Source organism: Drosophila santomea, chromosome 2R, assembly GCF_016746245.2.
Source record: "Drosophila santomea strain STO CAGO 1482 chromosome 2R, Prin_Dsan_1.1, whole genome shotgun sequence".
Taxonomy (NCBI): domain Eukaryota; kingdom Metazoa; phylum Arthropoda; class Insecta; order Diptera; family Drosophilidae; genus Drosophila; species Drosophila santomea.
Genome location: NC_053017.2, coordinates 22152192 through 22165396, shown reverse-complemented (window position 1 = coordinate 22165396; position 13205 = coordinate 22152192). Strand labels below are relative to the sequence as shown.

At 49.7% G+C, this 13205-nt stretch overlaps 1 protein-coding gene across 1 annotated transcript; it reads right to left on the bottom strand.

The window, feature by feature from the left end:
- Positions 1-3097: 3097 nt before the first annotated feature.
- LOC120445554 lies at positions 3098-3843 on the bottom strand. Its single transcript, XM_039626025.2, has one exon. The coding sequence runs from the start codon at positions 3742-3744 to the stop codon at positions 3550-3552; it is 195 nt and encodes a 64-aa protein (XP_039481959.1). The 5' UTR covers positions 3745-3843; the 3' UTR covers positions 3098-3549.
- Positions 3844-13205: the final 9362 nt, after the last annotated feature.

Sequence of the window (13205 nt, the reverse complement as noted above, 5' to 3'; positions counted from 1 at the left end):
CCGGTGGTGCTCGACTAGGCCAATGGTAATGCGGGAGCCCCTCTTGGGCCCCGGCCCCGATTAATTGGCCATAAATCAAAATCAAATTACCGCCACACGAGGCACGTGCAAATATGTCAAGCGAACACGTTTGCAAGTCAATCAGCCAGGCGAATTAATTTATCAACTGTCGCAGATGAGCTCGCGCCATCGATAAATCAGCAGATATAGGGCACATCGGATCTGTAAGTTGTCTTGGAGCAGTATTATTCATTAGTGATGATTACTTACAAAGCAGTTTTCAAATATATGTGGCTATCAAAACAAACAGAAGTTACAAGTTAGTTATTGCTAGTGGTTTTTGTATATGTACAGATTTATTAAACGACCTTCCCCAATCCCTGCTATTAGGAACAAACAAATAGATTAAGGTAATGAACAATTATCTCGCCAACATTCCTATTGACCTAGTCCACTTCCCTGGCGGCCCTCCCTCCTTCCTTGTGGCAGAGATTAACATAATGGGCATAAAGGCGCAAATGAACAGGAAGAGAGGAAAGCCTTTAAGCTTTTCCCATTCTGATATCTTACTTGGGAGAAACCGAGAAATCACTTCCAGAAGCGGGCAAATACGGAAGCCAAATCGATTTTATTACCAAACAACATTAATTCCCAAATTAAAGCCAAGAGCGGGCATTTGGACAAATGAGACGATTAATTTTCGGCCAAGAAAAACCAAGAATAGCCGCTCAAAGGAAATCAACGGAAAACTGGAAAAGAACAGCCAGAACGCCCACTACTGTGGCACAAAGTAACTGAAAGAATCGGGGAAGGGAAAGGGGAAGGGAAGGAATCGAAGGGGAAAGCGCACGGAAACACCCACGAAACTCCAGGCCGCGACCAAAGTTCCCGGCCGAGAGTACAATTTATCATTTAAATAATAATGTGCCACAAATGACGGGACGAGTGAACGTGAACGTGGACGTGGACGTTAACGTGAACCCTTGTGCGAGCGAAAGGGCATAAATCAATCGGACTCGGGCCAGAAAGAGATGGCGAGCTGGGCTAGCTTCTGGGGGTTGCTGCCGAGCAGTTGGCCAATTCAATGAAATGGAAACTGCCTCGGACTCGTACTGCGACTTCGACTCTCCGCCGCTGCGACTCCAAACCACATTTGATGGCCTGCTCACTTGACCGTCGCCACTGCAGCCAAACAGCCAAACGGCCAAACGGCCAAATGAAATGCGAGGCAAGGCGCTCAAATTACATTTTAATGAGTCCAGTCCAGTCGAGTCGAGTTTGGATGGGATGGTATGGGATGGGATGGGATGGGGTGAGGTTTGGGTTCCCGGCTAGCGAAAATCAAACTGCCGACTGACCTTAGAAGGAGCGCGGACCATTCGATGCGCCTTTCAACGCCGCAAACCATGGAGCCCTGCGAAGTGCAACGGAGTGCGGTGGAGGGGGGGCCAGTTTATGAATCTGTTTATGATGTACGAGGAGGCTAATGAAAGCGCCCCAGCAGGCGCCAAATTGGGTCAGGACCGCCTGCGGTTCGCCTGTCGGCCGTGGACCCACATGGAGCCAACTGGGCCTGTGTGTATTGACATTCAATTCGAAATAAATCAGGGTTTACGACTCCAGCAGAGCCAACGACTTCATCGCCCTCCTCGAGCCACTTCCAGGCGGCTGCCTTCAAAGCTCAACGCTGGTGGCTGCGGCTCCACGCTCGTCGCTTGGCTCTCATCCTGGCGTTAATTGGCAGCGCCGACACTGGCCGGGCCAATAAATTTGCAGGCCAACGGATGGCTTCGAACCGTGTTGAGTGTTGATGTATTCATTGGATCCTAGGACTGGTGGCTCTGATCCCGGCGTATCGCGCGTGACTCGCTTGGGCTTGGTTCCTCCCGGGACTGAGACACAGATGCCAAGTGCGCCAATTAGCCACCGAATCGCATTGGCCGAAAAGCGGCTGCTGTGGAAACGGGTTGGCTGCACGGGTGAAGAAATGAGAGCCCATATCAAAACAAAAGACTTAAGCAAAAAACCTGATCGCAAGTTATCTTAAGAAAATTGATTCGCGTAATGCGTTTTGATCCCCCTTTAGAGAACATTAAAATTATATTAAAAATTACACAATATTAAAAAGTAAAGAAATGTTTACCACTTTATAAGTTTGAAATGTATTCAATTGTATAACATGAGTGTGTGGGTGCATGAGCATTGGATAACTTTTCTAACTTGACTCGCTGAACCCATTACTGGAAGTTTCACAGTTGGCACCTCAACTAGCACCCCTGAAATCCGCTCAACTTTGAAGGGGATGCGGCAATCCCAATTTCACACTTTGGAAACCTTTTAAGCAGCGTCACTCGAAAGGAACAGCCACCAACCGCCGCCAACCAAAACCCCCAAAAACATCAAATAGCTTAGCACCGAACCAAAATGAAATGAAATGTTTGGAAATTTGAAAATAATTGTTGACACTTTATTATTGTACTGGCGTCGGCAGTTGTCGTTGCTGTTGTTGTTGTTAGTGTTGTTGTTATTGCTGTTGTTATCCCAGCGACGTAACAAGTGTCTGACCCCGCACCTTCGGCCCCCGCCTCCTTCCCTTTGACCTCTTGGCTGCACATGCGCAGGCCCGAAAAACTTCCGGCACAACAAGCACTACACTACACCACAATAGTAACAACAACGAGCAGGGGGCGCAGTATGTAAATGGGAAAAATTTAGTTGTGTCACATTAAAAAGCAATTATCACCTTAAATTAACCGACGGAGTCGGAGTCGCACACATTGCCATCGAAATATTCAAATTGCGCGACTCGACGTTTTTTCTAATGACTTACCAAAAGGAGCGAAAGGAGGAGGGGAGAGGGGCTGTCCAAATTAACTTGTTGCTATTTTCAATTGGATGCCTTCGGTTCGGTTTGTTTGGGTTCGGGAGGTTTCAAACGGTTGCGCTTTTAATTCGCTTTAAATTATCTCGTAGCCGTAGTTTTGTTTCCGTTTTATTCGGATGGAAAAACTTGGCTCCCCGAATGCAAAGTTGGATTCATCATAAAGTGGCAAGAACATTAATGCTGATTAAAATGTGTATTAACTCATCTAGAATATTATTTGGCTTAAACTTTATTTACATTATCAGTCACCTCTTGTAAAATATGTATTCATAATTGTTGTTAAATGTTCATATAACGCCATTTATTCATTTGATCAAATTTTCGCAGAACGCAGCCCACTGTGCCCGTCCACCTCTGGGTGCTATGTGGCCTGGACATTGACAAAACAAAATGAAAACTTTTTCTGTGTTTTGATGGCAGCATTTGTCAGCAATTTTCCAGCGCCAGGCCCGAAAGCGCGCTGGAAAACATTTTGAACAATTTAATTAGGAGCACATAGGCCAGACCTCCACCCTGGCCAACCTGGCCAAATTATCATGTGCAGCAAGAGCAACGGGGAAAAACCGTTTCCGATGTGATTTACGAGCAGCATGTGTGACATTTGTCGCCTCCACCTGTCCGCTCGCATCAGGAATCTCGGCAATTACGACGAGGTGTTGGCCCACCTACATCTGGAGCAGCTTCACCAGCAGGAGCAGGAAGAGGCTTTCCAGGAGGGCGCACCACCAGGTCAGCTGGAGCCTCTTGGCGGTTACACTTTGCAAGGGGTGGTGCGATAGGAAGATCTCCTCGTGGAGGTAGCACTGCTGGCGTCCCACAGTCAGTCCAGTTCTGCACTCCGCTCCTTCGCCTGTTTCCATTGGCAGACTCAAACCTATAGCCTATGAATCGTAGGGTCTCTGAAATATATCGAATATGTTGTTGAATTTGGTCCCTCCTTCGAAAAATGCAAAGTTTGCTGTGACTTTCGGGGCGGAAAAGGAAAATTCGAAGCCTGAAAAGGTGTCTATTCCGGAGCAGCACAATTAATTAACAAAGGCTGCGGTCGCGTACCCCTTCCCCCTTGTGCGAGAGTGTGAGTGATATGATTTATACTCCCTGGCCGGCGCCACATCCAGAATCCTCGGCACCGGTCGGCATCTTTCATGTCTTGAAACTGGGAACTTAGAACTCAGAACTCAGAACTCAGAATGCAGAATCCAGAATACAGAATACAGAACCCAGAACTCAACTTAATTCCCTGTGTGCGTGAGTGTTTTGCGGACGTTGCTAAGGATGATGCTGATGATGATGAGAGGCGGCTGCGCTTTTAATTCCCGGCCTCGTCTGCCTCTGCCTCTGCCTCAGCTTCAGCTTCAGCGTCCTGGGCTCAGTTTTCGGAAATCCAGCATCGACTTTTCACACTTCCTTCGGCTACGCTCCAATTTCAATCGGAACACCCCCGCTGACTGGCCGGCATTAAAAAGAGATTTGCCCGGCTCGCTAATTATATTTTGGTACATAGCGAAAACACCTTCCGAGTCCTCAAACTCGAGTCCGAAACCCTTGACCTTACCCTTACCCTTACCCTTCCCATTACCTGGGTGGGTGGTGGTGTGGCTAATGAGGTGCCCTGCAGGAAGGAAGGATTAGGCGGCTCGCATCGGAACGGATTAAACTAATCCAAGGTCTTTGCCTAGCGCCGGCTCAAAGTTCGTCTCAATTGGGTTCGCATTCGCAATTCAGATGCGGATTCGGGTTTGCGCGTCGAGAACTGGGCCACCGAGTTTATGGCCCGATGCAAATGAGGCCCAAACTCACAAGCCAAACCAGCTAACGGTGCGGCTTCTACTGCTCTGCTACTTTGCTACTTCTACTGCGAGGCTGTCCTCCAATGTTGCACTGCAGCACAGCAGCAACGCCCCCTGGTAGATCGCTCCGGGAGTCCGAGTCAGCCGCATCTATCAAGCTGCGAGGAGGGGCAGATACCCACTCCGCGCCAGAGATGAGAGCCATGTTCCCGGGTATTATAAAGTGCATTGTGGCTACCAGTTAAGTGCATGTTGCTGGCCAGAGGGTTCGGCAGACGGAGCCCAGCCCCCACCTTCTACTTCGACTGCGGCCTCGGTAGGTGTGTAAACTATGTTGCTGCTGCCCCATGTTGCCGTTGCTGTTGCTGTTGCTGCATGCCGCATGCCGTATGCCGCATGTTGCTGTTGCCATTGCCGCTGCCGAGCAGTCAGCAGAGCCAACCCATCAAAAGCCAAAACGCCACGGGGTAGGACCTTTTTCTTAGCTTTTTTGAGCCAGTTATTTTGATACCCTGAAACAGGGGTATACAGCTTGCGAAATATTATTGATCTTGCAAGGTAATAAAATACAACTTATTTACTTAAATATATCTTATAGGGTTTATACTTCTGATTTTTCAATCTTGCAGGGTATGGTTTTCGTTCGATTTGGCAAGGGTAGAAGAACTTCGGCACTTCATAGCTGTATCCCTACTTTTGTCTTAGCTGTTTGGTGCGGGTAACCGAGTGGGCGCGTTCACGTACAACATCCACAACAACATCCCCATCCCCCAACCCCACGTCCACGTCCGCGTTCACCTGACGCCGCCACTGCTGCTGCTGCTGCTGCTGCAGTAGAACAGCTTCTGTTTAGCAGGGAAAACAGCAAACTGGAATGGCTTTCTTCCATTCATGCAGTTGGGCCAGGCTGGCAACAAGTTGCCAAGCTATAATTACTGCATCCATGTCGCTGCAAGTTGCTACTTCATAAATTAGCATGCTGCTGTTGCTGTTGCTTTTGCTTTTGCTGCTGCTGCATGCCGCATGTGGCTCCTGCTGTTGCTTCAGTCAGCGGCCAGCTCTTTGTCATTGCCAGAACTTAGGCCAGAAATGGCGCGTTTTCCAGGGAAACAGATCGAGGCCCAAAAGCACAAATCGCAAATCACAAATCACAAATCACATGGCCAGCATTAGGCTTCCGTGTGTTGTCTACTGAGGAATAAGATGGAGCTGGAGTCCAGAGACAGCGGAGCAGCCCCAGACGAGGTCGTTCCCCGCCTCCGGGCAGGCTCCTCATCCTCATCCTCATCTTCATCCTTTTTCTGTTTCTGTTTCCCTTGAATTCCTTGAAACAACGGAACGCCCCATGGCCCGCTCATCTTCATCCTCATCACCACCTCATCCCCATCCCCATCCCCATCCCCATCCGCATCCTCCTGCTCTTGTTAGGCCCTGCTCCGCGCCAGGCTGACCCACAAACAATTTGTTTTTGCATTTCGCTGAAGGGGACGCGGACTTCGGATCTCGGACCTCGGAACTCGGACCATGATATGGCTACAACCCCAATCGGAGTTGGTAAAAAGAGCGAGAAAAACTGGCTCTCGACATCATTATCACTGCGATCTGGGCCCCTTGCGTGTCTCTGGCTTTGCAGCTCGTCTCAAGGTTTCGATTTCAGGAAATCAATCTTGTTTTGGCCAAATACTCGTACCGCCACCTCGCAACTTGGCCAGCTGAAATGTACGAAAAGCTGGCTGCCCTGGCAATCATTAGCCCAGGTCGATCTACCTTCTCCCTCTCTCTCGCTATCTCTCTGTCTCGCTTATGCTCTCTGGAGGGAGGACAGGAGCTGCCAGATGACCCCGGGCGCAGTCTGAGACTGGTCAACACCCAGGCCAAATGAATGGGGGGCAGGGACAGTCCCAGTCCGCATCAGAGTCCGCATCGGATGCTGGTGATGAGGCTTGGCCTGACTTGGACCTGGGCTGTGACGGTGCCCCGAGCCCCGGGGCAGCAACTCGTAAGCGTTTTGAAGACCTCCAGTGCAGCACGCGATTTATATACGACACCCAGGAAACGCACTCCGCCTGCCCCCCGAACCGGGGACTCGTGCTCTCGTGCCCTGGGTCTTGATCTTCTTAATTCCGGACTGGAGCGGACTGGGACTAATACTACGAGTGTTTGCGCTCATTAACGATTTCACTTGAATCCCCATCGGATCGATGAAAAATGTGGTTTTAATTGGGATTAGGCTGGCCAAAACAAAACAAAACAACTCACTCAGGGCAGCGCAACACGTGCAACGCATCGGAGTGTTTGAAATGCTAATAAAAGATAGATTTATCATCCGCTGCACAGGCGCTACCACAATGATTACAGCAAATACTCGCAGTCAACGGCAGCGCCTAAGCAGGCACAGCTTCACCGACTGCTGGCAACTTCATTCCCCCAAAAAGCGCTGCATCATGACGAGGGTTCCCGGGTTCCTCGGTTCCTCGGCTCCTCGGCTCCTCGGCTCCGCTGGCCTCTCCGGGGAGGATGATCGCGCTCCAGCGACAGGCCAAGCACTTGCGTGTGTCACTGCGGTGACGCTCAAGTGGTCGACTGGCTCCGGCTTCGGCTCCGGATTCGACTCCATCGCAGCCAAAAGCAGAGGCACCTGATCCGGTTGGGTTAAAGGTGCGCGGCAGCACTGAGAGAAACGGAGTTCCCACACAGAGATCGCATGTGCGGAGCGCAAATGAAACCCATCCGAAGTTTCTTGCAGTGCTGGCTGGGTCGGGAATTAAGTCATCACGCCAGGCAGAGAGCTAGGCTGAAGTAGGTGCTGTAGGTTCCCCAAAATCAAGAAAGACAGAGATATATGCTTGCGAACCGCCAGCCAGACACTTCTTGATGAGATTTGAGCTCATCAGCCAAGTGTCTGGCGACTGTTTGCTACCTCTGTCTGCGTACCCGGCTGGCAGATGATGATGAATGGGTCGAGTTGACATATGAGGGTTTTAATCGTCATAGAAAACCTACGCATGCGATTCGGGCATTAAAGTTGGAGAAGCAGCTTCGAAATTGAAATCACAGAACTAAAAACAGAAACAGAAACAGAACGTCGCCGAAATGGAGACAAAACAGACTTCCTTACTCATCGCCAGAAATTGATGATCGAATTGGATTGGATTGGATTGGATTGGATTGGATCACTGGATAGCTGGATGGATGGAGAGGGGATCTTTGGACAGGCACTCCCACGCTCTGCTCCGCAGCCTTGTTATCCTGATCCTGGACAACTGGCGGCCCCTTTCAAGCGCCTGCACAAACACTTGACTTTTGGGCAAATCATCTGCGCCGGAGGATCAATGGGGCAGCGCCCCTTCTGGCCTCGTCAAAAGGATCAAACGGCTTTCAACAAGTTTGTGCGCCCTTTGTTGCTTCAGTTCAGTTTGGAAGTGCCGAAAAGAAAGCAAAGCTGGGCGGGAAGCGGCATCGGCATCGGCATCGGCAGCGAATGTCAGTCAAGGGGCATTGATTATGATCATCAAATTATTGAGCGCCCATGAGCAGGCAGACTGGCTTGCTGGCTTGCTGGCTGGCTGGCACAAAACGCCCCCTTCCGCAGCCAAATGAAGACGTGTACATGGATACATGTGTCCGCTCTTGGCCACAACCAACCAACCAACCAACCAACCAACCAACCAAGCAACCAGCTAAAACTGCTGACACAATCGAAGCAATTAAATCGTATGACGCTGCCCAAACCCAAATGCAATCGAAGTCCGATGAGGAGATGAGATGGAGATGGAGATGGCGATGGCGATGGAGTTCCCCATGGGTTGAAGTCAATCGAAGAGGCTTCACCTCTCGAGGAGCGGCAGGCGACGATCTCGACAGCGATAAATTGTTGTTTTCGAGTCTTTACAACCTTAACAGGTGAGAAAATGGGTTCAGTGCTTGGAACATGCTGATCTCATGCCCCCGTCTTGGATCTTCACTTCACTTCACTTCACTTCGGGGTCTGGCCAGGCCCATTCATGAGTCCTGCTCTTCTAATTCGATTGTCCCAGCCGGGCCACTGATGCCAACCAATGACGATCGCGGCCGGCTATCTCCCATCTCCATTTATTTCCACAGCTCAGCAAATCTTCACGAGCCGATGGCCGATGGCCGATGTCCGATGGTCTGTGGTCTATGGCCGAATCTCCCGGCCACTGGATAATTTCACCCATAAATTGAACGCAACTTCCGTTGCGATTGCCCGCTTGCGATAAAGGTTTTTGGCCCGGTTTGGGATTTGGGGTTTGGGGTTTGGGGATTGGGGTTTGATCTGATTTGGTCCGGTCGAGGTCACTCATCAATGGGTTACACGGATGGCTGGGAGTGGAGTGACTGGTCAAGTGGATGCGATTGGTCTTTAATCTGTTGCAGTCGAGTGGAGGCCTGAAGAGGGTCAGGGGGCAGGAAACTCGTATCTATATTTCCTGGTAGCAATTTTCCTAAATATGAATGTATCAATCGAGCGAACGATCGAACTTAATACGAACAAATGCAAATAGGTTTTCATATTGTAACGCCATTGCAAACTAACAAACGACAGGTTCTAAGGTCAGTTCAATATATTCCATGAGTCAGCTGGGAGGGAGGCTTCCGTAGTTCGAGTTGCTAGCGAAACGAGTTCGAGTCCAGATCCATCGGATGGGGAATTGATCCAGCTCAACAGCAAAGATCAGAGCGTAATCAATCAGTATGCAATCGGCAGCAATTAAGCTAATTACTGGCAGCACAATCAAATGATAACTCAGATTTCAGGTGGTATCCCTGGCTAGGAGAATATCAACGCAAGAATATCAACGCAGTTGAATGTTTTCAGATATTTTCCAGATTTTTGCTTTTCGATTTCCGTCGACTTTTCCACGCTGGCAAGGCTAGCGGCAAATTGGCGGCAATTTATTAATTCAAAACAGCCAGCTAGCCAGCAGAATACAAAAAACAAAAAAATACAACAAAAAAATAAAAATCGGGGAGAAACGCAAATCCTATTTGTCAATTTATTTGCCCAAGTATGCGTGCAATCACAACAAACAACGCAACAAAGCAGCAACAAATGCCAATTGCTTAAGCAAAATTGCGCATAATTGACAATTTTCCCGCTCGTGGGTTCAGCGGGGGCTGAGGTCACTGTTAGATAGCCAGCCCCTATCCCCTTCTCCTTTCCCATCCCAATCCCCTTCTCCTATCCCGTCACGCCCGCTCTATAAAACTGTCCGCGGCAATGATTTAATTTCCCAAATATTGTCGGACATAAATTCCACTGCGAGTGGATGGGAATGGGGCGATCGGCGATCCTAGATCCTAGATCCTAGATCTTGGCCAAGTGTCAAGTGGAATTAAAAGAAGTTGCCGCCGGGGCTGGACCGCACGAAATCGGCATTTATGGTTTGTTTGCGGCCACTCATTAGCCTGGCCAGCAGCCCTACTACCAACTATAGACCAACCATAGACCATAACGAAGGACCGACTATCCTCATCCTCGCTCTCGAATGTGTCGCATTGTGTGGCTTCCATAATTATGAGCCTTTTGTTGCTCAATCTGCCGCAACACTTGTTGCATTGTGCTGGCTTTGTCGTTGTGCGCTGTGCCTGTGTGTGGGTTCCATAGTTTCCGCCTAAAAGGATTTCACAGCTCATAGATAATCCCATTGGCACAGGAATGGGATTGGGACTCTTTTGTCCGCTCTGCGCCAGACGAGGGCGTTGGCTCCCAGCTCCTCTCTCCACATGCCCACTTACGGGTATTTTGAGCACCTTCCTCGACCTTAAGCCATAAGGCGATATTCGGTGTAGCTGGTAGGGTATTAATATATTCTGGATATACAGAAATTAGTAAATTTCGCTTTTTGTGCGGAAATGGAACACTGTACCAGCAGGTACACCCTTTCAGAGACCGATAGCACTTTGGGCATTCTAAGGCTGCGTGAGATGTCGTCTTGGTATCTTGCTGCCTCTGACAATGTCATGATGGCGTCTTGAAAACATTGAAACGGAAACGTAGATGGAACACAAGCACACTGTCTGACAAGTTGCCCCTTTCCGTTTCGTCGGCCCTGCCCCTACCCCTGCCCCTGCCCCACCCCCTCACCCCGCCGGCCATGGGATCTTGGCCATATAGCGTGCGTGGCGGCGGCGGCGGCAAAAGTGGCCCCTATCATTATGGCTGTCGTCTTAGCCGAAATTGGTCGGAGTAGCAGCAAACAACAAGATTTCTCGCTGCGGATGCTCTTCCAGAATGGGCGCCTCCTTTCCCTCTTCCTCCTCCGATTTCTAGGCCTAAACCTAATATTTCGGCTGAGAGCATTTTCCCCATTTTTCTGTCTTTTGAGGGGGGAAAAAATTGATTTACGACTTCCGCTGGCAATGAAAATTCACTTTGGGCTTTGAAAACACTTTTGAGCCACTTCTGTCTTCAGTTTTGTGGGTTTTGGCCATTGGGTCCGCGAGATTGCCGATTGAGCTCTAGTCGCCGCTCGAGGTGCTCATTTTTATAGACTCATTTAAGGCGATTATTTAGCAATTTTTTAAGACATTTCAGTCGACGTTTTTTCGCATACTGCCTGACTCTGACTCGGCTCGGCTCCTCGCCAGTTAGTGGCGAAATTTATGGCTCAGAAAGTGAATCATTTAAGTTAATGACTTTCAAACGTGTTTCACACCGCAGTGCGAGCGGGATGCCCATACCCCGATCAGCAGAGTGCGACGGAGACGCCGATAGGCGATGGCCGATTGACTTGACTCACTAGCCAAGACAAGTAGCCGCCGTGATTGATAATGCGCTGATTGAATTATGGCCATAAGTGTAATTTGGCCAGTGGCGTAGCTAAATCGAATGAATTCGGTTTGGAGAGGAGAAGGTTTGTCCTTTCTTTTCAAGAAACAATAGATCACAAGGATCTTAGAAATGATTTATTTAAACATTTAATTAAACATAACAATAGATATCCAATATTTGCATCTTGGGTCCCCGTTGTCCACTTCCTTGGCTGGTGGCAGTGAGCCCTTGATAGAGATGCCTCGTGGATACTATCGCTGGTCTAGGCCACCTTACGATGTGATGCTGCTTTCCACCGAGCACAAGATCCCAAATGGAAGTCGGAATTTGTGTGCCCGGCCTGGGGGCGTTTTTGGGGTTTTATTTTTCAGAGTTTCAGAGTCGGACTGAAGCAGAGAGTTGTGTTTTGTTTTGCGGTTCGTTTTGTCTTCTGGGTTTTGGCGGCAAATCAAACCGAGTTTATGAAATTGGCAAATTGGCTTATGGGCAGTCGCGGCGGCGAACCAAAGCGAGTTGATGGGCGACCCAGACCCAGGTCGGCATTGGAGTTGGAGCTGGAGTTGGAGTTGGCGCTGGAGAGTTCCAATCCAAGTCCAAGTCCCAGTCCCAATCCTATCTATGCGTGCCAAAGCGCCAATGGCGTTTTAATTTGAAGTTGGGACCGATCGGCGTCAGCTGCCGAGCGTTTATGAGCTGCCTGACTGACTGACTGCCGTTGACTTTTATTTATTTAATGTTTCGGCTTAGTATGTGGTTCTTTATTATTTTATTTGGCTTTTCCTGTGTCTGTTCCAGTGCCAGATCCACAACCAAAGGCAGTGCCATTGCGAACCTGATCACCGTCTTCTACCTGCAATGCGGAGCGAGATCGCTGCAAAACTGGATTAAGTCCCTGCTACGCCCTAATCCCGGCTGGACTTGGTCCTTGCTGCGATGCTCTGGCACTGAGGTACTGAGGTACTGATGCTCCTGACCTGAGACATGGCGCCAGTCAGTCAATCGAGGCTCCTGACGACTGACGAGCACTAATAGGATCAGCAATGCTGTCTGAGCCCTGGCGTGAAATCCGCAAATGTTGTTTACCCTGCCCGAAAAGGGGTTGACCCCTGACCTCTCTGCACACCCACTCCCGAGTACTGCAAAGTACGGCAAGTAGGTGTCTCTGTGTTTATTTGTTTTGAGCCCTACAGCTCTGCGCAGCTGAGAACTCCGGCTCTGGCCTGCTCTTTCGACTGTCACCACTCCTCCTCAGTCTTGAGCACCGCCAAAAACAGAGGCCATCCGATGGGATGAGTGCGAGTGTGAGTATGAGTCAACAGAAAAGAGGTGATGGTCTCGAAAAGTTCGCATTGATGCGAAGCGATGCGATGGGATGCTGATGGGAAAATCGGGGGAACAATGATAGCCGAGAAAGGCGCACAAAGCTCTCGTCTCGAGAGCCGCATCAAGCATCAAGATATGGAAGCATCATATATAGTATACTGGAGTCGGGGTAAGTACTGATCCGACCATCATTATGGCTTTCGATAGCAATTATTCGCTACCGTTTAATTGCGCGCTCGGCGATTTTGTGGGCCGCTGCTGTCTGATTTTTCACACGCACTTGCCGCTGCCCACCTGCCGCTCCAGCTCCCCTCCCCTGCCCTGCCCACCAACCACCACACACCACCCACTCTGTGAATGCTGTCATGTGTCTAATGAGTCGCCGGCTCTGGCCCAGTTCGCAAGTTGGCCC

Coding starts and splice junctions, on each gene's coding strand:
- LOC120445554 (XM_039626025.2), bottom strand. CDS start 3,744: ATGGAAACAGGCGAAGGAGCGGAGTGCAGAACTGGACTGACTGTGGGA.